This window comes from Podarcis gaigeae (assembly GCF_964106915.1).
Source record: "Podarcis gaigeae genome assembly, chromosome: 11".
In the NCBI taxonomy this organism is placed as follows: Eukaryota; Metazoa; Chordata; class Lepidosauria; order Squamata; family Lacertidae; genus Podarcis; species Podarcis gaigeae.
This window is the reverse complement of record NC_139687.1, coordinates 47,503,028-47,530,232: the sequence shown is the minus strand read 5'-3', so window position 1 is coordinate 47,530,232 and position 27,205 is coordinate 47,503,028. Positions and strand designations below refer to the sequence as shown.

Genomic DNA, 27,205 nt, shown 5'->3' with positions numbered 1-27,205 from the left:
AGCACAAAGCTCTGCTCCCATAGCCTCCTCCATTATGTTGGTCTTGACAGTGATGCCCACTGGACATGCCACTAAAGGTGTAATTACCAAGTACAAATTTGGCTACTTTGTTACGTTGAAATGGTATTCATCTCAAACATCATTATTTTCCTCAAAGGCTCAGAAGGTTCTGCACAGGCACAAAAAGTGCTTTTGAATTTATCTATTGTTACACCAAGTTCAAGACCCTAGTTACGGCTTGCACAGCTAGTCAAATACAGCAAACATTTTTAAAACTCCTTCAACTGTTGGGCAAGCTCACTCGCATTTCCAAGTCTTGGGGAAGCTGCCCAGACCAAGTTCTGGAAAGGTCCCCAACTCCAGCAAACAGCATCGGTAAAGACTTTTGATTATCCAGCTCTTAGTTAAACCCCTAACCTATGTATTTTGGACTTTTTAAGCTTATAATAAGACAAAAAACTTTCCTCCCAGACGTTTCATTGTTCACTGCAGGAAAGCAGAGATGAGCAGCAATGAACAGTGTGAGAACTGGTTCAATAACAAACCTTGACTTCTCAAGTCAAGCCTGTGACTTGACCACTGTTGTGGCTGTCTCCTGCTTTTCCACCACATCTCCCCTTGATGGGCTTCTGGTCCCTTTCTTCTGTATGGAGTTTGGGATAGTCGGCCTTGAGCAGAAATGACACAAAATACCCAATTTATGGATCAGGAATTGGAAAGCACAACTGTATAACCCCCCCCCCCCCATAGTTCAATCTGGGCATTGTGGCCATCTCATTTCCATTCTTACCTTTCCTTGGAGTTATGCCACAAGACAGACTGGAAAAGGATCTCGTCTGACTCAAACTACCTTTGGAAGCAACCTTCCTCCTTGCACCGTGGCAACTTCTACAAGGGATATACCACATTTCTATCATAGCAATACTGGTTTCAGAAATAATATACAAAAGTGCATGAAAATGGCTTCTCATAACATTAGCAGGGTCCATGCTGGGGCGAATCATGTAACATTACAATACCATTGTGTCTGTAATGACAACCATGTGCCACCGCCGTGTTTAAATGGTTCATTTTTGCAATGAGGAGTTGGCATAAGGCAGATTCCCAACTACTGAGAAAACCATATCAAACTATTTGGCTTTCTATGCAAGTATTATCTACAGCAAATAACTGATTCCATCATCTTACCAATTCAACTTGAGATGACAGGGATTGAACCTGGGATCTTTACATATAAAGTAGATCCTCTACCACTAAGCTAGGTTCCCTTTTGGCTGTTAGCACTGGAAGTAGCACAGATATCCACAACAATCTCCATTTGCTGAAAAGCAAACTACATGTTATATGAACATGCATATTTGAGTGTGTGTGTGTGCGCAGTTAACTCTAGCCATCCATGCTGCAGTCCTGACCCAGATGGTGGGGGAAGCAGCAGCTAATATTTTTGTCTATTGGCCTCAATCGGTCTTACTTCTGAGCTGGGGAAATTAAAGACATTGGGGAGCCTGTATACTTTACCCTCCAGCGGAAGCAATATGTGGTCTCTTGAAATCATGAGGTGGTCTTGTTTTAGATAGTGAGTCAAAGTCACTTGAAGGAAGTTGCACAGTGTCAGACAACAGCTCATGCATCAGAGTGAGGGCTTCAGCGACTCTAATGTTATGATGCTCAGAAAACAAGGCTCTGAAGGGAGTAAAAACAAGATGCCTATTATTTAAGCCTATTATTACAAGTTTTGTTTCTTTACTGACATTTCGTCTAGTTTAAAGAAGAAAACAAAGCCTATCTAACCTTTGGGGGAAAGCAGAGAGGGATCCAAATTCATCTATGGGCCTTAAATTGTACAACCCTGCTGTATAACTTCCCCAGAGAAACAGGACAGACAGCAATATACAACTTTTAGATGTAACATCTTTCCCCCTTTTCTGAGTCAGAATTTTCTGCCCAAGGCCTTTTTTTCAGCAGATCATCAGGGCTGGAGCTTCATATCCAGGCCTAAGACAATTGTAAAATGTAAAATTGCTTCATTCAATCTTATTTCCGGGCAGGTGACTGAAAGGTCTATATGGAGAAATCCTAAGTTCCCACACCAACAGGGCTTTACAGAATGACAGGGCGACATCACAGTTGAGCCCAATGCTTAGGATCCAGCAGCCAGTGGCATTTCTGCCCATCCACACGTCTAGTGAGTGGGCAGAAGGGGAGCTCCATGCCAATAGAGTGACATCAGCTGGTGGCTGCTGGGAAGCTACAGAGGCCAGCAGGGCTGACATAGACACCTCAGCCGGATCCAAACTCCATCCCCTGCCCAGGGTAAAGGGGTTGGCAGTCACATACACCAGAACAAAATAAAGGGAAAGGCTGGAATGGCACTGAGTGATAACTTACTTATTTTTTTCACATTTCTTTTTCTGCTGTAATTTAATATCCTGTGTTGTGATTCCAAGTGGCTATACAAGAAAGGCAAACGGTTACTAAAATTATCTTCTCTTTCCAGTCTTCATAATTGGTTACACATTCATCATAAGTGCTTTTTCAGAGCTAGGATTTTGGAACTGTGCCCAAATGGAAAAGTGAGGTGTGGCCACTCGACAAATAAAAACTATTCAACTGGTTGCCTCCGAACATTTCAAGCCAACAAACGTGGTCCACAACTATACTTTCAACTGACACAACCTATGAGAATTTTCAGTCAACTGCTGGGGTGAGGGTGACTGAATGGGTCAGAGGTCTGGTAAATGCATCTTTGCATGATGGAGTGATGTCTGCTGCCCTTACAGAATCACAGAATTGTAGAGTTGGAAGAGACCCCAATGGTCATCTAGTCTAAAGCTCTGCATAGACAACGCCCCCTCCCAAATTTGGCTGCATGTTCCCTGTCTTTCTTGGGCTGTAGGAGAAGCTAATCCATACTCAATGCACTGTTCACTCCAACCAGAAAATAAATGAATGGAATGTGTGAAGGACAAAGAGAAAAGAGTATCTCTACTCATTTTGCTCTACCCACTATTGGTATGTTAGGCCACCCTTGGATTAAAGGATCAGGCTATGTGATCAACCCCTCCCCCCACTCCTTCTCATATTTTATCCCACAAATAAATAAGCTTTGATCATTTCTGTATCTGAACCAGCCTCAAATGAATCCAGCTAATTTTAAAGCTGTAATAGATTGTACAGAAAAATGTAGAATTTGCAGCGGAAGCTGATTAGGGCATTCATATTTGAGAACGACGTCTTAACACATTTTAAAAATGCTTTTCTACATTGAATTGTTACAGCCACATGATCACAATACAATGTAAGTAGTCTTACCATTTTTCTTCTAAAATGAAATGGATTGTGTTCTTTTGCCCTTTGTTCAGCCAGCGTTTGCAGATACTCAGCTAGCCTTTCCTTTCGCTTTCTTTTCATCCAAGTGTGTAACTCTTTTCTCTCCTTTTCTGTTTTACGTGAATGCCCACTCACTACACTGGAGAGGCTGGAATACAGGACAAAACTCATAATTAACACATACTTCAAACAATTAGATGAAACAACATTTAAAAGCATGTAAAAGTAGCATAGCAATATATATGTCTGTTTTGATCTCAAAGGACTACCAAAAATATCAAGTACATGGAAAACAAAAGTTAGTCCACAACTCAAATTGGATTTGGACCTCTCTCAAGGTAACACTATTAACTTTATCATGAATCTCCATGAAGCTGTGTGGGGAGGGAATAAATATCCAAGAGATGGATGGGAGTGAAGCCTTCCAGCTCAGTCTGATCTGCCTCTAGGACGGAAACAGCAATACAGTCTTCCCATGATTGGCCAAATTTGGAGCAGGCTGAAATCCACATCCCCGGATGGCATGGAGACCATTTTTGGTGTTGCGCTGGCTGGGACACGCCCCCCCCAAGTCATGACCCATCGCTGGATAATGGTGGGGATGGGGTGGGGATGTTGTCCCACAATGCCACCTGACCGGTTAAGGTAAACAGACATCTATCACAAATCTCAGTAAAGGTTCAGCTGTAATTATTTACTTACTGCCTGCCTTCCAATGAGCTCAATGTGGCATACATGGTTCTACACTACAAGGTAGGTTAGATATAGATAATGACAGGTCCAAATTCACCCAGTGAACTTTATGGCTGAGTGGAGATTTGAGCCTTGATTTTCCAAGGTGTATCCTAACCTCTAACCACTCTACCACAATGTCACAGGTCATGTAGCAATTACCTGGATATTTTTTTTGCTTGTGTTTCTGTGAGACCCAGCTCTGAAGCAGAAATGCCACCCTCAAGTAGAAGGTCAGCAATGATGTCAGAAACACCACTCAAGCCAGTGATCTGCAGAGGATCTTCTGAAAAACTATTTTAAAAAAGCAATTACATTACTGCAAATAGGAAAAACATACCACTTCTAGAAAAAAAACTAGGGAGTCAAATTTGATGGTACATTAAATGTATAATTGCAATTTCATACCTTTACTTAAACAAACAAAAGCATCTATGGAGACTTTCAATTTGGATCAGGACTTTGGGAGGGCAGGTGTTTTTTAACCCTTCCTTCCAAAGGCTATTTTCCCATGTCCAGTTCTCCAGACAAATCTCCTGTTTCAATATTTTCTCATACATACCTCTCTTCCAATTCTTCTGATCTAACATTAATATCTGCAAAAAGAAACAGAATTTACTGACAGCATAGATTGTAGAAGAGAAATGCACCATAAGATACAACCAACATGGGATACTGTACAAATACATTAGGACAGAAATAGGAAAAGTGTGACCCTGTAGATGCTGTTGGATGGTAACTCCTGTCAGCCTAATGTCAGGGATCTTGGGAGTTGCAGTGTTTGGATTTGCTAAGTAGTCATGAATAGTTTATACCTTTGTACTTAGACAGTATTACATTATTCAGGACAACTACCAAGTTTAGTGTTAAAACCATAGCATACGTCTATCACTAAAAAAGGACTGTGAGGACACTACTCTAAAATAAACCATTAAAGCATTGCAGGGCCAGCCCACATAATTTAAAAAGCGACACTTCAAATGCCTCTCATTAGATGATGAACAGCACAAACCTACAGACATTAGTGACCCTACAATTATGTTTTACAAGGGCTCAACCATCCATCTGTGGTACAATGCCATTAAGAAAAATGATTTATGCAACGCTCTCATGCCAAGCCTTTGTCTAGCTCTGTAAGGAATAGAGGTAAAACAGGGCACCTCATATGGGGGATTATGGAGCAGTAAGTATAATATTCTGCCCATTTCTTTTTAATATGCAAAGAATGCAGAACAGAATGCAGAAAGCAGAATGCAGAACAGAGGTAACAGCATAGGAAAGAACAATTTCCCAACCATGCTCAACTTTACTATCTCACACAGATCCATGACACTTTCCTCAAATATGACAAAATGAAACTGCAAAGTCAGAAATGTTATGGAAGCGGAACTATTCCACGTATCATGATGAAATGAGGCTACTATACAAAGAATGTTAACTAAAAATAGTAAGCAGCATGATTATAGAATAATCAACAAGTAGGGAATGGTACCAGAAGATGACTTTTTGATTCTGGGAAGATTAGAAGCTGATGCTGAAGGAGAAGCAGAGGGTGTTTGCAAAGCAATGTAGTTAGTCTGAAATGATTCCGTTCCTAAACTCCTTTCCTCCTCTGTATAATTCTCCACAATCACACGGGTTGAATAGCGCTCTGTTTCAACAAAAGGATAATTGAAGCCAAATGAGTGCACATTGATTTTTAGAAGCAATAAAACACATTTTTACAATATGTTCAGAGGAGCAGCCGTGTGAATCTCTTGTAGCAAAAACAGGAAGGGTCTTGTGACACAAGGGTTTTGAAAAACAAAAATCCAGTGTTCATCATGCTCAGAGTTTACCCATTGAACTTAATGGACTTAAGTCTATTAAACTTACATAGATCTGCTCTGTGTGTCTTAGGGTATTATCCAACTACCAAGTTCATTATGGGCATAAGCTTTTGTTGGCAATAGTCTCATTCAGATGCATGAAATGAACCAATACATTTATTAGGTCTTGAAGGTATCATAAGACACCTCCTTATTTTTGCAGTATTTCGATACATTTGGAATATGTTACCCTTTCCCAATGCTCCCTACACTGTTTTATTCATTTCAAAATATTTTATCCAGCAAAACCTCTCCCCATCCACCTCACCCTCACAAATTCCTACCATTCTCACCCTGAGCCCACATCCCTTAAACTCCTGCTGCTGACAATTATTTTCAACTTTCCATAGATCGGCCAGTAGAACCAACAAGACCCACCTTCTTTGGTTACTTTAACACCTGGGGCAAAGAATGAGATGTCATCCTCTCCCGTACCTACATCTTCTACAGTGTCCACAACCTGAAAAAAAGGAGAGAGATCACAAAGCCACACTTTAAACATAAATATCTCTCCAATCTTTAACACAGGCACAAAAAAGTTTTGAGCAGAAGGAAGCATATAAAAGATAAACCTACCAGTTTCGTACTGCTAAATTCTTTTTCTATTCTTTCTGCCACGTTCTGTAGGGCCAGTAGCTGTCTATCCATTTCCTGTAGCTTGGCAGTAATGTGCTTTCTGCCCATTTTTCTGGCTAATGGTTCTGTGGAGGAAGCAGTGCTAAAATCCTCGTTCAGGAGGTTCAGTGTTAGACGATCACCAGGAATCTCTGTCTCTACTGGCTTAGGTGGCACTTGTGGTGATTCAGTTTGAAGAAGATCTCCTTTGAATCAAAAAAGTGGGGGAAATGCTTTTCCATTAACTGCTAGAAACACAATATACAACAATGAACGCTACAGCTTTGCAGGAAGAACTTAAAGTGTGTTTTGAAGGGGTGCACATTCTCAGATGAATTGTTCAATTAACAATATCAAAAGGAACCGGTTTTAAAAGCGACTATTTTGAAATAAAATGAAAATTGTTCACCTTCTGTCTCAAATTCTTCAGGTGGGATTGTATTGGTAACAGATGCTGCCATGTGATGCAATTTTGCAGAAGCTGGGAATTCAGGCTGAGTGGCAATGTGTTTTGGAACAGACTCAGAAATATCTGGCAAGTTTTTCAGAAGATCACCATCTTCTATATCAATCACATTGATAAACTTCCGTCCAGTCTAAACCACATCAAAAAGATCAATATTAAATTTTTAAATGAAATTAGTGAACTACTCCCCCTTCAGTGGATGCATGAATATAATACACATGTTGTATCTATGTACTGCTGCATCATCAGCACATATTTCTCATAACTTACCAAATCAGATGTAATATCAGATGAGGATTGTAAAGACACATTTCCTGATTCAGCAGGGAAAGTAATGTTCAAGTACACATCTGGGGGCAATGCCTGGGGAATACTTGCAGGTAAAAGCTCTGTGTGAAGAAAAAGAAATTGTTAAGTCACCATGGGCAGTAAATATCCAGGAATGCTGGAAAATATATCTGGATACAGTAGCAATAGGACTGATAAGAACATTGAAAACCTGAATATGCTATGACAGTAAGGTATTTTCCTCCTGTGCTGAGCAGTGGGGGTTAGTTATGGTAATATTGTCTCCCGCGTACCACTGGGCATGCTGGCTGAGGCTGATGGGAATCCCATCAGCTGATGGGTTCCCCATCCCTGTACTACAAGTGGGAATGAGCCTCATGCTTCTTCCCCAGAAGAGGGATTCCGGCAGAGTTTACTTGACTGATGGTGCTCATTTCCATCAGAAAAAAACTTTAATTAGGTTTTCAAGGGCCTAACTGCACGAGATGCAGCAAATGCATCATTGGATCACTCAATACGTCTTGCCTTTTTTGGTTAAAAGCAACAACAGAGGACCTGTGATTCTGTTTGGAGCAGCAGCCCTGGGGGAGTGGGTTAACCCTTTACCTAGCAAGGCAAATACAGTGGTACCTCGGTTTAAGAACAGCCCTGTTGACGAACTATTCAGTTTACGAACTCTGTAAAACCGGAATCCAAACGGTGGAAGCGCACCTCGGTTTCAGAACGGATTCGGTTTAAGAAGGGACTTCAGGAACGGATTAAGTTCGTAAACCAAGGTACCACTGTAACTGCTTTCAAAGTGAGCAAAGACTGAGAAAATTAAATGGGAAAGTTAAACCCTCTCCTCCACAAACACGTGATGTGTGATGGGGAGTCCATTTGCTCTTAATCATAACATGAAATAGAAATACAAAATTTGCTCAAAAGTTTTTTTTCTAAGGTTTTCACAGAAGGCAAAGACTAAATATTAACTTCTTAGCTATCTCTGAAAAACAAATGACAATAAAAGAGGGTGCGTAAGTGAAAAACGTGGTTCCACAACATTATTTTGCCAATAAAAATCAACATGAACTTTATGTTCATATTTGGGGGGGGGGAACAGTCTCATACTATAGTCATATATGGATATATATGGATTCTAAATCAGTAAAATAAAGTTTCTTTTCTAAAGGAAGATACAATGTACACATATAAAAAAATCAACATGGACAGACTGATGGCACACCTGCTACAGACGCAGAAGAAGGAGTGATTGGTTGATTTTTACCAGATTCAGAAACGACTTCTTCTGAGATGGTTTGCATATCCACAAAAGGTTTAACAACTTGATTGATAAAATAAAGAAAAGTCAAGATGAATCAACAGCAGGAAAGCACATTCTATTCTTTATTAAAATACAGGTATTTCTGAGGATATTTTGAATAATTTGGCCTTAGGAGAGCAAGTGAATTACTTGAAGATTAATTTAAGATAAAAAGAAGTTAAAGATAAATTTAAAGATACCTGGTTGAATCCAAAGGAGTCCTTTCACGGACTGTCAGTTCAACAGATCTGCCTACTCATTTGCCAATTCTTCCTCCACCCTACAGCAGGGTTGGCTAACCTGTAGGGCATGTTTCGCTTCCCAAGCAGTTTCTGGTGTTCCTCAATTTACTTTATTAAAAGGCAATGCTGAGAAACTTTTCAAAAATATTTTTCACCAGCAGGTGGCACTGTTGAACACCACACCAAATTGGCTAAACCCCATCCTCAGATCTCATAAGCAAAGAGGGGACATTATAGCGCCACATTTTATTTTTCCAAAGGGCCCTTCTCCCTCTGGTGTGGTGCCCTTATTAGAATGTTTCAGAGATTCTTGGAAAACAGGAAGAAACTTGGATACTGTGACAACAGGATGCTGGACTAGATGGGCCACTGGTCTGATCCAGCAGGTTAGTCTTGCATTCCTGAGTTCCTGTTTCTTCTCCTAACAACGGCATCACAGATTTGTGCATGCCCTGACATATGGTCCTTGGAGGGGCAGCAAACACTCAATGTGGCCAATCCTCAAAAAAGGTTAGTCCCCTGCAGCATGTCCCACACTATTCTCCAACACCCAGAGCAATTTTTTAGTCATCCCAGGAGACTTCAGGAAAAGTGGAACATACCCAGAATGAACACATTTGAAAAAGAAACAAGCAAGCAAAAAACCCAACAGTTCATACAAACAGACTGAAAGGAAGCACACCTGTTACAGACGCAGAAGCAGCGGTGATTGTTTGATTTTTATCAGGTTCAGAAACTATTTCATCTGAGACAGTTTGTACATCTTGATGTGATTTATTAACTTGATTGGTAAGAAAAAAAGTAAAATCAAGATCAATCAACAGAAAGGCAAAACAAAACATTCTGTTACTTATTGAAGGAGGGTTATTTCTGGTGGAAGGACTTGGTCTGAAGAGGACAAATTTCATACACAATGCTTAACACTGCAAAAATTATTGATTGCTATTTCTTCCACAGTTCTTAGGCTGTAATCCTGAACACACCCAGAAGTCACACTGAACACAATGTGACTTAGTTCTGAGTAGACATGCATAGGATTGTGCTGCTAGGAGATAATCCAATGTAAATTAATTTAGAGGAAAGCAATTTAGCTACAAATGCTAAAAAAGCAACAACACAACAATTTCCTGCAGGTTATTTTACCAGGATCTGTATTTGTAGAGGCATCTTGAAGATCTGCAATTCTTTTTCTTACAGAAGCTAAGTAATGTAGTCCTGCTGAAGAAGTAACTGCCTCTGGGTCTAAGAGGGAGGAATACATAATTACTATCCACATCAAAATTAGTAGGGGAAGAAAACTATTTCAATAGTTTTTGCTAATTTCATTGTCTCAGCTGTACAATTAAAAATGAAGAAAACATAATTCATATTCAATAGAGAGGATTAGAGAAACATTTTTGCATATGTAGGTGCGTTAGGTGAATCCTGCTCTTATATCCTGCTCTTATAAATATAATCACATTTCTACAGATAGGAAACTGATACCAGGAAATAGTGATTTATTTCAAAATGAATCGACAAAAGTAGTGAATGCATGTAAAGTTATGACTGACAATTCATTCCAAAGTTCTTTGTATCTACTAGGTAAAGGTAAAGGTACCCCTGCCCGTACGGGCCAGTCTTGACAGATCTGGGGTTGTGCGCCCATCTCACTTAAGAGGCCAGGGGCCAGCGCTGTCCGGAGACACTTCTGGGTCACGTGGCCAGCGTGACAAAGCTGCATCTGGCGAGCCAGAGCCGCACACGGAAACGCCGTTTACCTTCCCGCTGGTAAGCGGTCCCTATTTATCTACTTGCACCCGGAGGTGCTTTCGAACTGCTAGGTTGGCGGGCGCTGGGACCGAGCAGCGGGAGCGCACCCCGCCGCAGGGATTCGAACCGCCGACCTTTCAATCGGCAAGTCCTAGGCGCTGAGGCTTTAACCCACAGCGCCACCTGCGTCCCTTTGTATCTACTAGATCATGCTAAATATCACTGTCATTCAAGACGAATACCATGAGTTGTGTTCCATCTTACTCCTATTCAGAGCAGACCAATAGAAATTAACGGGTATGACTAAATTCATTCATTTCAATGGATCTACTCTAAGTAGGACATAGTTGGATACAACCTCATATTTCAATAGAATGGACAGGTCATAACTGGATCTTACATTTTTAACAGTTTTGTTGAAATACTCACTCAGTAAGGAGCCACCATCATTGAGGTCATAGCTGAATTCTGTTTGATTATCCTGACAGAAGAATAAGTATGATTAAATTCATATAGGTTCAACTGCTGCTAACATATTTCAAGATACTAATATTATTTCAATGTAGTATGTTTAAGTAAGAAACAGATAAGTGTGCAACTCCTTTCAATTGAGAGATCATACATGGCTTTCTATAACTTTCTTACAAATTATTATTTTAAATTCGATTTGGTTCTGTAATTCCCTTCATTGTTTTAAAATATACCTAGGAAGCATTTGAGGGAGGGAAATTAAATAGGTTTTGTTCTGATTAGTCCATCCTATCTGGAAGATCTACTGGATACACAATTGAAAAAATATGTATGTTAACATTGCTTACTTCATAGAGGCTTATAATTGTTCTGTCAGAGTATAATAATAATAATAATTTTATTATTTATACCCTGCTCATCTGGCTGGGTTTCCCAGCTGGGCTGTTGTGTTGGCTGAGCTGTTTTGTCTATATGCCTTCCCTTTTTCTTTATCCAGAGTTAACTTTAACAGGTCGGCATCCAAGTTTGTCTTTGTCTCCTACTCAGAATAGGCAGGAACATGTGGGGCTACCTTTGAAGGTGACCCGGAAACTACAACTAATCCAGAATGTGGCAGCTGGACTGATGACTGGGAGTGGCCACCAAGACCACACAGCACCGGTCCTGAAAGACCTACATTGGCTCCCAGTACGTTTCCGAGCACAATTCAAAGTGCTGGTGTTGACCTTTAAAGCCCTAAATGGCCTCGGCCCAGTATACCTGAAGGAGCGTCTCCACCCCCATCATTCAGCCCGGACACTGAGATCCAGCTCCGAGGGCCTTCTGGCAGTTCCCTCCCTGAGAGAAGTAAGGTTACAGGGAACCAGGCAGAGGGCCTTTTTGGTAGTGGCACCTGGCCTGTGGAACGCCCTCCCATCAGATGTGAAGGAAATAAACAACTATCTGACTTTTAGTAGACATCTGAAGGCAGCCCTGCTTAGGGAAGTTTTTAATGTTTGATGTTTTATCGTGTTTTTAATATTCTGTTAGGAGCCACCCAGAGTGGCTGGGGAAACCCAGCCAGATGGGCGGGGTATAAATATTATTATTATTATTATTATTATTATTATTATTATTATTATTATTATTATTTCTTGGATCTGGAGGCGCTACCCCTGCTTCCTTTTCTGCCCTGCCCAGGATCAGACCTATTATCATCAGTGTCATTTCTGCTCAGAATTTAGCTGCTCTTTTCTCACTATGAGACACTATACTTAATATGTTTTTTGTGTTGCTGTTGTTGTTGTTAACCTTTTCACTAGCTGCACATATCTCTTGTTCTCCCTTTGTCTGCTCCAGAGCCGTTATTGGCAGGACAATGTCACCCGAAACCTAAGGAAAAGAAATGCAGACATGGCAGACCTATTTACTGAGCATTTGTGCTGATTTGTTAGCAGGGAGGTTATATGACAATAAGCTTTGAACCTGATTTCCTCACAGGGTCTTCAAGTTAGTAATTCATTCATCCCACACGTTTCAGTGAATTTTCTCGTTACTTTCCTAACCACAAAAAGCCTGTTTCTTTTTTTATAGTGGATTTGTTGCACTAGGGCAAAAGAGACTTCAATTGTGCAAATCTAAATCTCCCACTATGTGCTTGAATCCCTGTTGCTGAATACCGACAGCTGGGAAGTGCTCATTAAAGCAAATAAGACAGTCAACAAGATAATTATGAGTCAGAATTGCTGTATCACTGTACCTTTGCTTGCTCTACAATATCAGCTGAAACAACGGAGCCATCTTGTTGAAAAGTCACAGTTGCTTTCTTCCTTTCTTGCTTCTCTTTGATCTGTTTCTTGACACGCCTCCTCTGCCTATTATTACATTAGCATTTTAACAACATTCTGATAATTCTCTCTTTGTATTTAGGCAAATAGCAAAGTCCATCAACTGAGCAACCTAGGGATGGCACTAGTGTCAAAGGACACGCAGAAAATACAAATACCATCTGGTAAGCCTCTTAATATGTCCAGGTGTTCCCTGAGATGGACTCATCTGAAAACAGCAGCAGGCAGCTGGGAAGTGGCTGTTTTATTTACTTTTACCACTTAATACTACAGTACAACAGAGATACAAATAATAAATTTTGTGTCTCAGGAGCATGTTTAAAAGAAGCAAACAAAAATGGGCAAGTTATACACACTCAAATGACCATGAAACTGGACCACAAGACCCTGCCTGCGTCTCCCTGTGGTGTTTTGCATGGGACTTCCGGGTTGGCGCCTCCGTCAATCGCGGAGCTCCTCCGATCGGGAGGAACTTGCTCCGTGAAAAGCAGGGTCTGACTGCCACGGCAAAGGCGGAGACCCATAGAAATCACAGGCGGGAGAAGCCTGTGAACTTGGGATTCGGCTGGCACCTCTTGCGCCTCCCCTACTCGCGGGGAAACCCTGTTTTGGGGATCCGGAGCGACGTGGGGTGAGTGGCGCGGTGCTTTGAATTGACTGCTTCTTTCACGGAGTGAAGCCGCATTGCTGTTGCCGGAGAGCGCTGACTTTTTCCTGTGGATGTTTCAATATTTGATAGGAGAATTACTGTGAGTAGTTCCTCTCCAGGCTCATTAGGGATCAGAGACAATTCCCACACTTTTAAGAAGCAGGGAACTTGTGGGGCTGAAGCCTCCTTCTTTAAAACAAAACATGTAAAATAACAAAAGAGAAACAAGACTGATGCTTAAGCTTGGTGGGCTAAAAGGAACAAGAGACAGCAAACCAGAGTTTATGAAGTTTCTGTGGATCCTAATCCAGACTAAAGCTTGCTGTCTTGCCTCTGATTTTGCAGAAGAAACCCGTTTCTGAACCACTACAACTAGAAGGGATAAATTATATTTGTTTTGTAATTTATTATCAGCCCATAGTCACTGCCTTTTTTTTACGTTAAGTTCACCAAAACTGATATGATCACATTTAGATAGATTGTTATGATCAGTACTATTTGTTCTTACCTTTTTTTATTATTCATATCTTGTCTCACTTCACGCGGTTTAAAGTTAGCTTTTAATAACTGAATCTTTTCAGGATGGTCTTTAACCCCAATGTGGGGGACTTGGACAACCTGGCGGCTTTGCTCAAATGCAATGAGATTCTGAAGTGGGATGAGTTTTGGCGTTTGAAACTGTTTAGGAAAGAAAGCAGAATTTGATAATTATGTGAATAATGTATTTTTCCCAAATTGGATGATGACTTTGAAAAGCAAAAGAGGTCAGACTCTGATAATACTGAAAGACATTCAAATTCCACTAATGTAAATGAAAACAACGATCAAAGGAAGGAGGAATGTTTATTAAGACATACTTAATTCTTATGCATACTTAATTCTTTTAAAGCAGAGATGGAGACTCTGTGCCCCTCCAGATGTTGCTGGATTCCAGCTCCCATCAGTCACAGCCAACATGGTCATTGCTCAAGGATAATGGGAGTCAAAGTCAGCGACATCTAGAGGGCCACCAATTCCCCATCCCTGTTTTAAAGGAAAGGTTAAATTATTTAATTAAAATATTTGTTATTTCTTAAGTTGATATCCTCCAAAGGATGCCCAGCAGCAAACAGTTCAGTAATAAAAATACAAATGAAAATAAAAAGCATAACATCGAAAAACAACAAAAAATATAAAACATCTGAAGCAAATTTCAGAATGGATATAACCAAATCATGTGACCGAAACAGAAAAACTTTCAAAAGATATCTTTATGCATGCTTATATAGAATCAATTACCTTGGTGAGCGGAGGTAAATTAGTGTAAAGCAATGGCATTCCTGTCTGCGAAAAGGGGTCTATGGAATCAAAGTTCTTTTCCGAAAGCTTAGCAGGCGGCATAGTGGATGGATGCTTGTATTGTGAGTAGGGCTTCAGATAAAGCAAAGGAATCGGTGCAAAATTTTGGTAAGTTTTATGCAAGGGAATCCCATTGTCAACCAGTGGCTTCTCTGCCTTTAGATGTGCATGAAGGTGTTGAGAAGGCGCCATATTTTCTTTTTTCTCATATTCATCCAAATTAACATGATTGGAATGACCCTTATTTACAGTTTCTGACCAACGGCCTGCCTGATCATAGTTGTTCAAATTTATGTGTTCTGTTGTTCCTTTGTACTCTGGCATCTGTACACCTTGAGGACTCTTCACCAGAGGAGGAGGTACACCCCAGGCTTCTCTTTGTTTTGGGAATGGTCCATTGAAAACTTTTGGGGTTTTTACTGGGCAGATATTGAGTGGCTGGAACTGAAAGTCAGGTTTAAGTTTAAGCAAAGGAAGCCCAGTTGCATTATTTACGGGTTTTGAAACTGGAATAAGCTTAGGTATCTTCTCAGCATTTAGGGAAACTGATAATAAAGGTAATGGTCTGGCTGGAACCTGATGAAGCAAGTTTTGAAATGGTGGAATCTGGCTTGTTCCATTGGTCTGACCCTCTGGTAAGCTTGAAGAATCACTGATGTGCAGTGGATTCTAAATGAGAGAAAAATATACTGTCACAAGGTGAAGAGACATTGGCTTAATGTAGTAGATGAAGACCCTAAATGAATTATAACTTTACATTTAAAAGGGCAACTCTCTACTTACTGAAGTATCTCCATTATGACTTTGATAATGCAAGCTGTTTTTCTCCTGAGAACTGGTGTTTTTCTTAGTGACATCACTACTGTTTTCTAGAGTTGTCATCTCTTTTACTGGCAAGTCATACGTTACAAGTTTTGGAGGAGTCCTATTGACATCAGTGCTGCCAGTGTTTGAAGCCTGGTTTCTTCCCAACTGAAAGGACTGTGATTGCTGCATCTGCTGTGGCATATTTGGCAAGTTGGCAAATGATGATCCTACTACTTGCATGAGACTCATAAAGTTGATCTGCTGCAGCTAGAATATAAACCAAAATCATGACTAAAAAAACCCACGACTTCAAAATATTCTTATTCTATTGCACTGACTCAGCAAAGTGCAGTTATCTAGGAAGGCAAAAGTCTCTATATTTTAGTGAAATAATACCAGCTGAATAATACCAAGCATTCTGCTCAGGAACATCATATTTCACAAGCACAGTTTTGTCCTGTGCAATTATTGCAAGTAATTTATTGTAGATGCAGAATTTTACCAATATATGAATAAATGAAACAGTACAGTCTTGCTCAACAGATCATCTCAAGTCACATCAGACTCCCACACTGCTCAAAAACGCCTCCTTCATGTGCATAGTTAAACCTCAGTTGTCAAACATAATCCGTTCCGGATGCCCGTTCGGCTTCCAAAACATTCAACAACTGAGGCGCCACTTCCAATTGGTTGCAAGAGCTTCTTGCACTCAAGCGGAAGCCCCGTCGGATGTTCGACTTCTGAAAAACGTTTGAAAACCAGAGCATTTACATCCGGGCTTTTGGCATTCGGGAGCCGAAACGTTCCAAAACCTCAGGAGCCGAGGTCTGACTGTACTTAAAGTGTGGAGTGTACCCATTCGCCCCACTCCCAAGTGGGCTGCCGCCAGCTCTAACCCAACCTCTTAACATTCAGCAGAGCACTGGAAAGAAGTTCCTATGTGCATAAAGCTGAAAGTGCCTACAGGGAACCCTGATCCCATAGGATTCATGCAAATGCACAAAGCACAGGCAAGTATTGCAAGGACAGTAGCCACAGTCTCCCTCCCTGCATCAAACAAATATGTGGGGAGGCGAGTATTTGAACCCCCATCTGTGTCTGCCCCAGAAGCTGCCCGAGTACCATATGTAACCCCCTTTGAGGAACAACATGATGAATTAGTGAAATGTACACAAACAAACAAGGAGCTTCTTTTGCTATAAGTGTTTCAGACATGTCCCCCAGAAGAATTCTAGCAGGATCTGGAGCACTTTTTCATAATGAATATTTTTTACCTGAACCAATTTAAACATTTCATCTTGCAGCATTTGCCTAACAGCATCTGAAACGTTCGGTGGTTGTTCCGTCGGTAAAGTAGTGTTAACTTCTTCGTTCTTTGGAACAAGAGGACTACTTGGAGGAACATTTGACACTGCAGTGAAAGAAGCCCGTTCATCTGAGACCGCAAGCTGTACACTGCAGAAGCAGAGGGGAAATATACCTGAGACAAACTAACTTGTAAAATACCTAGATTCTGATCACTTCACATAAATACTCCTAATCTGATATAGTGTTTGCCCCCCAATCTTTCTACTGCTGGAGACAGTAACTTTGGCCATTTAGAGGAATATAAAGATGTGACTAAGAGTTTTGTTTTGTCTGACAGCTTGTCATTTGCATACTTAACACAGTAGACAAGGAAATATTTTTAGTGATTTTTCTCATTAACAATTAGAAATGTGCTTATAAATATGCAATCAATATGTCATACCATGCTGTCTTTTATGGGCTCAAAATGGCTAATAGTTTTTTCTTTAAAGCATATTATCTACAAAATTGCTACTTTAATCAACCACTGTGAAAAAGACAGAAAAAGTAGGCTGTACTTAAGATACTTGATCCTTAATGCTGATAAGACATGAGATGTTAAATGAGTATTGACACAAGGAAATGGAGTTCAATTTGGAATTTAGTACTGGTAGTACCTCCTAGAATACCTAGCAGTTCCTTAAACATCTACCAACCTAAAATCAAGCAGATAATGCCTGTTTAGAATGTGTGGCCTGGGAGACTCAATCCCCTGCCTTGAGTGCCACTGACATTGAAAAGCAGGTTATCTGATTGAACCCTTATGAATCCAGGCTCAAAAGGAAATTGAATTGCTCAGCCACTACCTGTATGCAGTACCAGACAATGGGTTGCAAAACGTATGAAGCAGTCAACATATCTTTAATTATAACTTCAACTTGTGACAGATGACCTTATGCTTAATATTTAAAAAGAGCTTCTTAGTTTCTTTTACCTAGTAGTTTCTGACTTCATTTCAGGGCAAAATGAGCATGGAGTGTTACTGGGAGTTGTCTCACATTTTGTATGGTAAATACTGTAGAGAGAGAAAATATATCAGGATTTTTTCATCATGTTAGGTATCTTGATTTGAATGCATGTCAATTATTTTAAGAGAAGTTATACTTCTTTATTCCTTTGATCCTACTTAAAACAGAATCAGCCAATTCAGAGGGTGCTTGCTGGCCCCACATATTCAAGTGGGAGTGGAATGTCTGTATTATGTCACAGGCTCATAAAAGCTGGCCTGCTTTGTTGGATCAAATGAAGTAGATCTGTTCAGACTAGTGCAACTGAATTTCTCCTCCATCTTTTCCTCTGTGACCTCCCTAATTCTCTTCTAGGTTGCCACCCACTCCACTGCCAAAGCTCTGAAAACAATTTTGGGAGAGACACAGGGAGAGGAAGTTCTGTTGGCAGAGTGGAAGTCCTTGCACAAACAGAAGGACTGCAACTTTCACCGCAACATCTGAAGAAAAGTGACATAATATGGTGTCCTAGGAAATAGAATTACTGAAAGTTCTAATAAAATCAGAGGAAGGGGAAGAGGAGGGAAGGGAATCTCCACGAGATACAGTTCTTTGTACAAATTAACTGGATTTTTTTGGACTGGAGCCGTTGCAAACAAGGAAGTGACCAATGGCCAAGATACCAAAGCAAAAAGGCTTTTGAGCACCCTTCCAATAATTTTTGTGCTAGGTTGTTTTTTCAAAAAATCAAGTTTAGATTCATGTAAATCTGCAGGAGTCTGATAAAACTAAACTGCACTTTTAAGTAGTACATTCTTTCTTTGATGACAAATTTAATGTCAGGTATCTAAACTTCCCTTAAACTAGAAAATAGTTAAAGCACAATTTTATTTTATTTTAAACTAAGGATATAATTTCTCTCACTTATCCAGCTTGGTAAATTTTTCCTCCAATGTTTCCGTCAATGGATCTTCTTGTGGATATTCAACATCTGATACAGACGGCTGCTGTAATTAAAAAAAAGGCTTTTAAGTGCATTTGAGCATGTCAGCATGTAATTGCCTTACAGAAATATCTTATTTAAATCTATACAGTCCAATGGTAACTGCTTGTATCCTTACGGCTTCCGCTGATGAGTGCCCAGCACTAGAAATGTGTCTAGTTTTCTTTGTTACTAGTGGTGGGGAAATTCTTAAGACCTGCTTCAAGACCCAGAAGGAGCAGAAAAAGATGGTGGGGGTGGAGTGGGAAAAGGAGGAGCTGCTGAAGTAAAAAATGAGCTTTTTGGTTTTATACGGTTAAATGGAAAATATCCAGAGAGAGAGAGAAAACAGAAGGTAAGGTGAAGATCCCAAGGAGGATGTGCTCTGAGCTGACACAGGAAACAGACTGAGCCTCAACAGGCAGAAAAGAGCAAAGCCTTTGAAGTTTAGGTATTATTTGTTTGCAAGCTTTAGGGCATGCAATGCAACCTGCATAGAGACCTCTGGCAACCATAAGAGAATGTGCACGTTCAAGTGAATATATTTTACTCATTGCTGTGGTAACTTGCCTCTTTCTTTTGTTGTACCGATTTAATGCTGACAGAAATGGTAGGGCTCTTTGAAACTGCAAACGGATCTTCATGCTCTTTAAAATAAAAGGCACATAAAGAGAAACTAAATCACTATGGGAACAATCCAGTCTATTGCCATCCCTTCCCAGCTGTAAACACCCCTGCTCCATGCAGATTATCAACTGATTATCCCTTAAAAGTGTGTATATTTCAAGGCCAGTGGGATCTCCTACAAAATATCCTAAGAAGAGTACTCTTCTTAGGCCTGGAGCAGGAACCTGGTAGTACTGTTCTGGCTGCTTGTGGGATAGGGTGTTTCAGGAGTGGGGAAGAATAAAGATCACTTCCTATTTTCCTTCCAGCTCTCCCAAGCCTTCCCCTCAAACCTACTGTACAGTGATATACTGCGAGCAGGGGCATATCGTTCTGAAAAAGACACTAACCCCCCACTACCATTTACTAGAAACTGCCAAGGGCTTCCTCTGCCCTTTATTTTCCATCATTCCACTTCCTTTTAACTGACATACGAACAATATGTGCCTCCAATTGCTCTCAGCCACGTTTTATATTTTCATAATGGTTGCAGGGACCACCTGAAAGTGCTGTGAGAGCCACTATTTGTAAGCAACTGGCTTAGGCTTTAACTATAGATAAAAAGCATAGCTAGAGGCTGAATATTAGAGTATGAATTCTGGAGAATCAGCAGGCTTTTGTGTTATTCTAGCAGTTTTACTAGTTTAAGCAGATATATAGGTCTTTGTTACAGGAAGGTATTGTATTAAAATTTGTGTAAAATAGCAACGTAATATTATGTATGTGGATATCTGTAGAATTAAAAGGTAAAGGACCCCTGACAGTTCAGTTGCGAATGACTCTGGGGTTGCGGCGCTCATCTCGCTTTACTGGCCGAGGGAGCCAATGTTTGTTCACAGACAGTTTTTCCGGATCATGTGGCCAGTATGACTAAGCCGCTTCTGGCAAAACCAGAGCAGTGCACGGAAACGCCGTTTACCTTCCCGCTGGAGCAGTACCTATTTATCTACTTGCACTTTGACATGCTTTTGAACTGCTAGGTTGGCAGGAGCTGGGACAGAGCAACAGAGCTCACCCCGTTGTGGGGATTTGAACCGCCGACCTTTCGATCGGCAAGTCCAAGAAGGCTCAGTGGTTTAGACCACAGCGCCACCTGCGTTAAAAAGAAAGAATTATTTTAATTAATTTAAATTTAACTAACCTTCATTTTCAGATGTCACATCTTCATTTGATATGTTTCCCCCTATTTCTTCTGTCAGAAGTTTGACAGGATTTCTTTCTTCAATCTCCACACCACGTGTCAAAGGATGATCCTTGAAATTAATTTCTTTCTTCTCAGACTGCTTTTCATGTAAGGTCCTATACATGGGGAAAAAATGCAAGAACTGAAGACTTCAGACTGTAGACAGCCTTTCTTAGCATCATGCTCCAGCTCCTGACATTCTAAGCTCTTACATGAGACTGAACAATTATTACCCTGAAAGACTTTCAAAGGGTTCGCCAAAGGCATGTCCATCTTGGATACCAACTGGAGTCCCAACTGATGGAGAATAGCCTGTATCCACACTGATGTCTTTCTCTAGTTTGGTTCTAATAGCTGAAGTACTTGCATACTGTTTGTGTCGTTTCTAAACATAAAACAAAACAGAACACACATATAATTTCTATGTAAATACATGACTAGCAATAATGTTTCATCACCAGCAATGCCCCACAATCTCTCTCTATATATTAATGCCTTTATCTAGCAAGGAAGATCTGCCTGCCTAAGGAGAATGGTGAGCATGCAACCAATTTGGATCCACAGAACTGGATGTGGACTTCTGATATAGATTCCCCTCTGTGGCATTAACAGTGGAGTACAACTTGCTATATGCTACTAGATCTAGATAGAGTTTGAAGTTGATGTCCCTCCCATACCAAATTTGTTCCTGCAAGCATGTTAAGCGTATCAAAATTGTTCTTTATACAAGGCTTTGCTCTACTTAGTTATTATTAAACTTCTCAAATTAAATGCAAAGCAATGAGTTCAATGGCCAAATTGTTCATGGTATTTAGATACATTAGAAATATTACATGTCAAAACTTTAATTACATAAATACCATAGCCCTAGTATTTCTCACTCAGGTCTTCAAGGCAGTCAAAGTGCATCACAGAAAGAACTTGTATGTTTATGGAATGTCTGTGATCGCCTAGCAACGGAACTATAGGCAGTTACTTCACATTCTAAACACTCAGCCAGCATAAAAGCATGTTATGCAATCAACAACAAAGAAAGTATGACAGCATTTGCTATAAGTATTTTGAATTATATTTCAACACTGAGGCAGACCTATCTACAGTGCATTCACCTAAAATACGTCTCTCATGAAATATGTGATTATCCACATTGTCTCCTAAAGATACAGCTGAACATTATAGTATTTTCATGTTCCTCATCCCTGTTGGCGACTCCACTTTTCTTTTTTATAAACAATTCTAGAATCCTAGAATTGTTGGATTAATAGATTTGGCAGGTACCCCAAAGATAATCTAATCCAACCTCCTGCAGTGCAGGAATCTCAACTACAGCATCCATGAGAGACGGCCACACAACCTCTGCTTCAAAACATCCAAGGAAGGAGACTCCATCACCTTCCGAGGGGGGTCCTATTCCACTTTCTAACAGCTCTTACTGTCAGAAAGTTCTTTCTGATGTTCAGTCAGCATGTGTTGCCTTGTGCTACTCTCTCAAGATGGAACAGGGCTTAATACATGCAACTGGGAACATACAAGAACATTGTACAGACAGTTTAGCACATCATAATTTTCTACCATTCCTGGGGGGTGGGGAATTGTATCCATATTTCCAACACATTGCAAGAACAGTGTGCACTAGTTGCTCCAAGTGGTTGCCGACTGGACAATTAGAAGTCAGCTCATTGTGGGATCTGGTAGGAGTGTGGATTCTGAAAATGACCCATGTCCGATTCGTACATCAGTCCAGGAAATGCAAGTCTGATGAGTCTGCTTCATGAGTCACATTTTCTAAATTCATCCCCCACCCCAACACAGAAATGAGTCCAACTGAGTTCAGTGTTGTTTACTCCCAAGAAAGTGTGAATAGGTTTGCAGCCTAAATATGGCACAGTGTGGAACAAATAATAAATTAAAGCCCCCCAACTACACTACAGCTTAGAAAGTGTTTTTCCTCCTTAATACATACAAAAAGTTGGGGAGATGTCTGAGTGACTGTATACATTGTTGCTCACAATGGATATTATTAATGAGATTCTTACATTTGGGAGATTCTTACATTTGGGAGTTACATTTAAAATAAGATAAAGAGTGCAAATATTCCCAAGGCAAGTATTTGGAGCTAGGAAATGTCCACTCTAAATTTGTGGTCTTTCTGTATCCAGATTTTATTTGTACATTGATACATATTAGCTAGCAACCAAACCTGGTGGGTTTAATTTCTCTTACTTACCCAAAGATGGATATTTTGATTTTGTGATTCACTGGAGAAATTTTGCTCTAAAAGCCACAACGATGTAAGTATGGCAGATGCAGATGTTTTTACATGCATCATTGGCTGGCATTTCTGAAATGGCTCTGTGGAGATGGGATCATAAAGCAGTCTTCTATCCGACCATCTGATCATCCATTCAAGCAAGCGAGCTACGTTGTTAAATTTAAAGTTCATGTCTGGAGTTGGTTCTGTTCTTTGTAGAATATTGGTTACCTGAACTGCTTTGTAGATATATCTATGAACAGGAGCTGTTTGGGGGGAAGAAGTTTGTTCAGACAAACGCTGAGTGAATACAGGCGCAAGAGTTTTTTCTTTACAGGAATCTCGTGCACCATAAATTGATTGCTGGCTTAGACCAAATAATCCTCTTCTTGAAGTGAGTCTCATCACTGAGTCACCAACAGAAGTCTCCAGCACAGCTGGTTTATTAGAAACCTTTTTCTTATCATCACACAAAGGATCCAGATTAGCAGCACTGGGATCAAAAACAGGAGTGTAGCAAGAACCAGCCCTAAAAACTTGTTGGCCTTTATTTCTGATCTGTCGACGTTTCAGTGTTGTATGAACATCAAAAAGGAAAGAGTTGAGTTCATGTTCCCTAAGGAGTGTGGAAAAGCTCCTCAGAAAAGGAATCATAGAGTCTTTATGATTGATCAGATCTCTTTCAAGCATGTATGTTAAAAAGAGATCTAAAAACTTAACGTATTCGTCATCATCACGTTCAAATTCCCATTCACCGACTAGAGGCAAAACATGCTGATTGGTTAAGTCTTTGCAGTTCTCTTTTATAATACTTTTCCCTTCTACATTTAAATCTTTTAGCTTTTCAGTACTTCTATCGTATCCAGTCAATTCTCCTGCACAGTTGGACACTTCTCTACAAGAAATCACAACAAACAGATTAGAAAGGGCAATCAACTAACAAATGACCTCTTTTTCTTGAAAAACACGAGGGCCACCAACCTGGTAGCCACAGATTCTGCGTTAGAAATCCTTACACTATTATTAGAATACCAGATGAAAATAGTCCTGCACCAATTATAGTGGTACTTCAGGTTACAAATACCTCGGGTTACAAACACTTCGGATTACAGACTCCACTAACCCGGAAGTAGTACCTCGGGTTAAGAACTTTATCTCAGGACGAGAACAGAAATTGTGTGCCAGCCGTGGCAGACCCCATTAGATAAAGTGGTAACTCAGATTAAGAACAGTTTAAGGTTAAGAACGGACCTCTGGAACAAATTAAGTTCGTAACCAGAGGTACCACTGTATAGCTATCAAACTAATGTTAACTCCATATGGAATCACAATTGTTAACTGAAACTGAAAGGATTATTAATTATACCTTAATATGATCATTTCATAACATTTTTTAAATGCCTTTCTGGTAGGGAAACAACATTTTTCAATCAATGGAGGCTGACAGTAGACTCACACAATGTTGGGCAGGCTACAAATAAAATTATTATTATTAATAATAATAATAGTAGTATAGTAGTTACTACTACTACTCTGCTAAGTTTCCATGTAGTTCCCACACTGATGGAGCTACAGAAGCAGAATTGCTTGTTACTATCCAATGCACCCCTAACTGGGAATACACTCCACTGAATACAGTGCAGCTTATTTCCAATTAACCATGCGGAGCAGTTACATTGGACTTTTCTCGACTGCCCAAGTATTAACTTGCTATGAAGGGTTGGAAGGTGAAATGAACTATGTTCAGCAATATCATAAACTCATACTTGTGATGTTCTTGCGTCTGTGAAGAAATGTGCCTTCTTGTTTCTTCCATCAGCAAAGCTTCTGAGATTGAGTCTGCTGTTTCAGCATCACTATAAACCTGAGAGTTTCCCAGATCTGAAATTGTGCTTCTGCTTACACTAGTCCCCAAAGAAAATCTATCATAGCAATAAGCTTCAGGATCTTGTGTCTCCTCTTCTGGTGGCTCCCAGATGCTTCTTTGATGGCGTCCTATATTCCTTATCACACGCTTTAATGTTTTCATATTCACTTTATGCGAAGCCTGTATTACAACAGACATTATTTCTTCATTGTTGGGACCTAATCAAAGAGACATAAGATTTGTTACTATGTTTTTTCTACAGAGACTACAGTATATGTAAACAAATACATACAAAATGCCTTTCAAATAACATATGACCCTTTGAACATTTCCACCCTTTGAACATTCCACCACTTTCCAAGGAAGGGGTGGTTTTTTGGTTTGCTTTGTGTTGTTTTTTTTTAAAGAAAAATGTGGATAAGTTAGTTGTCCACTTTGTTTTCTTCATCACCACTAATGGTACCTTTGACTACGCAGTGTCTAAGTCGCTGGTGCAGAGCATTATATTTATCTCTTAATGGGACTCTTACATCATCAGGGTTTGGAAATGCTTTCACCAAAATTTCTGCCACCTGTACAAAAGAGCAATGTCAAGATAATTTTAAGCTGCTTAACATAGGTTCTGGAAGATCTACACACAACAACAAACACGAAAAAGAAAATATTAATAAAGGAAGCTAAACTCTGTAATCCCCTATAATTTCTGATCTAGGTAATATTACCTTTTTGGTTGGTGGCAATTCTCCAGTAAGGCTTAAAATGATATCCTGTACAAGTTCTTCAACATTCATGAACCTAGCAAAAGGGAGCATTCGGCAAGCCCACTCCAATGCACTGAAAGAGTGTTCAACTATACAGGCATCAAATTCAGTTGTCTTACATTCCTAAAGAAATAACACAAAGCAATAGGTGTAAAAGTCTCAAACTACCTGTGATGGCAGCAGACCTGTTTGTTTAAACCTCGGTATGTCCCAATAACATATAAAATGTGGAATTGGGTTCAAGTCCCAACTTTAGGAGCAAAAAGGAGAGCATAGGTTAGGAAAACTAAACTCTCCCCCTCCACAAGCTTCCCTTCCTCCACATTTCCCCCAGATGATACTCAACACTAGAAGCAAGTTCAACTGGAAGATACATGAACATGTTCTCTGTTTCTTTTCGGTCCTTGAGAGATGTGTGCAGCTTCTCACCTGGCAAGCCCCAGGTAAACAGAGGACATGCCTGAAGACTTGGAGACTGTCTTCAGTTCTGATGCTTCTATGTCCCCCACCCCACACTCAGAAAATTTAGAGGAAGGGCTATAGCTCAGGGGAATAACATCTACTTTGAATGCAGAAGGTGGTAGGTTCAATCCTCAGCATCTCCAGGTAGGATTGTAAGAGACTCCTGACAATAGTGAGCTAGATGGACTACTGGTTTCACTCAGCATAAGGCAGCTTCCTAAGCATGCCTGAGAGTGCAGGCTGTGGAAAGAGTTCAGCACTGCTACAAACTCTGCTTTGGCTTTTAAAACTGGACACGTACACCCATTTTACAAGTGAGTGGGGTGGATCTGGGCTAAAATTAAGACGTCTGCATTGTATCTATATTCTGAGCCTCAGTCCTGGCTGTTGTTTTTTTTTTTTTAGCACAAACATGCCATTTATAAGATGGCCATTTAAGAGCAATGGAGAGATGACAGTATAGTTGCCTATGATGTTAAAGTTCTATGCTATTAATATTACCTTCTGATTTTCCAAGTTCTCTCTTGCAGTTTGGTACCGTCTGCAACTGTCAGATAATCTTTCACGAACATGAAACATCCAACACAATGCGCATAGTTCTCTAAAGCATGCTGTGAGAGGAAGCCAGTGAGATAAAGTTTTGATCAAGCAAGAGAACAAGAATGTTGTAAAATAAATATAAATTATCAACATTTTCACTAAAAATCATTAACTTATAAGTGGCAGTATCTAAACAAAATGTTGGTTTTAAAAAATGATCTTTGCTCACAGACTGTTGTAGCAGCATGTTTTGTCAATAAGCTTCAATTGGAAATACTAATTTTTAAGTATATTCCTCATCCTATGGGCAAGCAATATTTGATAGACTTTCCTGGGGGAAAAGACAGGATTAGTACATAAAAGGGAAACAAAGATTTAGGTGATAAAGTGGTTCATTGCACCTTCCAGGTTCTTAAATAAATCTGACCACATTCCCAGATTTGGGGCAAATTAAAGTAGCCTACAAACTCCTATAGCTTATAATGGTGCATTCATGTTGGAATACAATTTTG

At 40.0% G+C, this 27,205-nt stretch overlaps 1 protein-coding gene across 3 annotated transcripts in view; it reads right to left on the bottom strand.

Annotated features, from left to right (window-relative positions):
• Nucleotides 1-27,205, bottom strand: part of CPLANE1 (ciliogenesis and planar polarity effector complex subunit 1) — a 51,888-nt gene that overhangs the window by 1,844 nt on the left and 22,839 nt on the right. For 2 of the 3 annotated variants that reach the window (XM_083703366.1, XM_083703367.1), the window contains exons 22-53: nucleotides 26,655-26,764; nucleotides 25,653-25,814; nucleotides 25,394-25,502; nucleotides 24,830-25,148; nucleotides 23,040-23,958; nucleotides 21,046-21,197; nucleotides 20,771-20,928; nucleotides 19,534-19,610; nucleotides 18,906-18,988; nucleotides 17,969-18,049; nucleotides 16,962-17,142; nucleotides 15,664-15,954; nucleotides 14,821-15,549; nucleotides 14,051-14,220; nucleotides 12,806-12,920; nucleotides 12,358-12,438; nucleotides 11,026-11,077; nucleotides 9,988-10,086; nucleotides 9,527-9,625; nucleotides 8,525-8,623; nucleotides 7,282-7,400; nucleotides 6,955-7,141; nucleotides 6,507-6,751; nucleotides 6,309-6,390; nucleotides 5,555-5,713; nucleotides 4,625-4,658; nucleotides 4,225-4,356; nucleotides 3,313-3,478; nucleotides 2,389-2,450; nucleotides 1,519-1,683; nucleotides 791-888; nucleotides 546-668 (exon numbers count right to left, since the gene is read on the bottom strand). In XM_083703366.1, the coding sequence (XP_083559492.1) occupies nucleotides 546-668; nucleotides 791-888; nucleotides 1,519-1,683; nucleotides 2,389-2,450; nucleotides 3,313-3,478; nucleotides 4,225-4,356; nucleotides 4,625-4,658; nucleotides 5,555-5,713; nucleotides 6,309-6,390; nucleotides 6,507-6,751; nucleotides 6,955-7,141; nucleotides 7,282-7,400; nucleotides 8,525-8,623; nucleotides 9,527-9,625; nucleotides 9,988-10,086; nucleotides 11,026-11,077; nucleotides 12,358-12,438; nucleotides 12,806-12,920; nucleotides 14,051-14,220; nucleotides 14,821-15,549; nucleotides 15,664-15,954; nucleotides 16,962-17,142; nucleotides 17,969-18,049; nucleotides 18,906-18,988; nucleotides 19,534-19,610; nucleotides 20,771-20,928; nucleotides 21,046-21,197; nucleotides 23,040-23,958; nucleotides 24,830-25,148; nucleotides 25,394-25,502; nucleotides 25,653-25,814; nucleotides 26,655-26,764 (5,658 nt within the window). The remainder of the gene's footprint in view (nucleotides 1-545; nucleotides 669-790; nucleotides 889-1,518; nucleotides 1,684-2,388; nucleotides 2,451-3,312; nucleotides 3,479-4,224; nucleotides 4,357-4,624; nucleotides 4,659-5,554; nucleotides 5,714-6,308; nucleotides 6,391-6,506; nucleotides 6,752-6,954; nucleotides 7,142-7,281; nucleotides 7,401-8,524; nucleotides 8,624-9,526; nucleotides 9,626-9,987; nucleotides 10,087-11,025; nucleotides 11,078-12,357; nucleotides 12,439-12,805; nucleotides 12,921-14,050; nucleotides 14,221-14,820; nucleotides 15,550-15,663; nucleotides 15,955-16,961; nucleotides 17,143-17,968; nucleotides 18,050-18,905; nucleotides 18,989-19,533; nucleotides 19,611-20,770; nucleotides 20,929-21,045; nucleotides 21,198-23,039; nucleotides 23,959-24,829; nucleotides 25,149-25,393; nucleotides 25,503-25,652; nucleotides 25,815-26,654; nucleotides 26,765-27,205) is intronic. The other variant, XM_083703368.1, reaches the window with a different exon arrangement.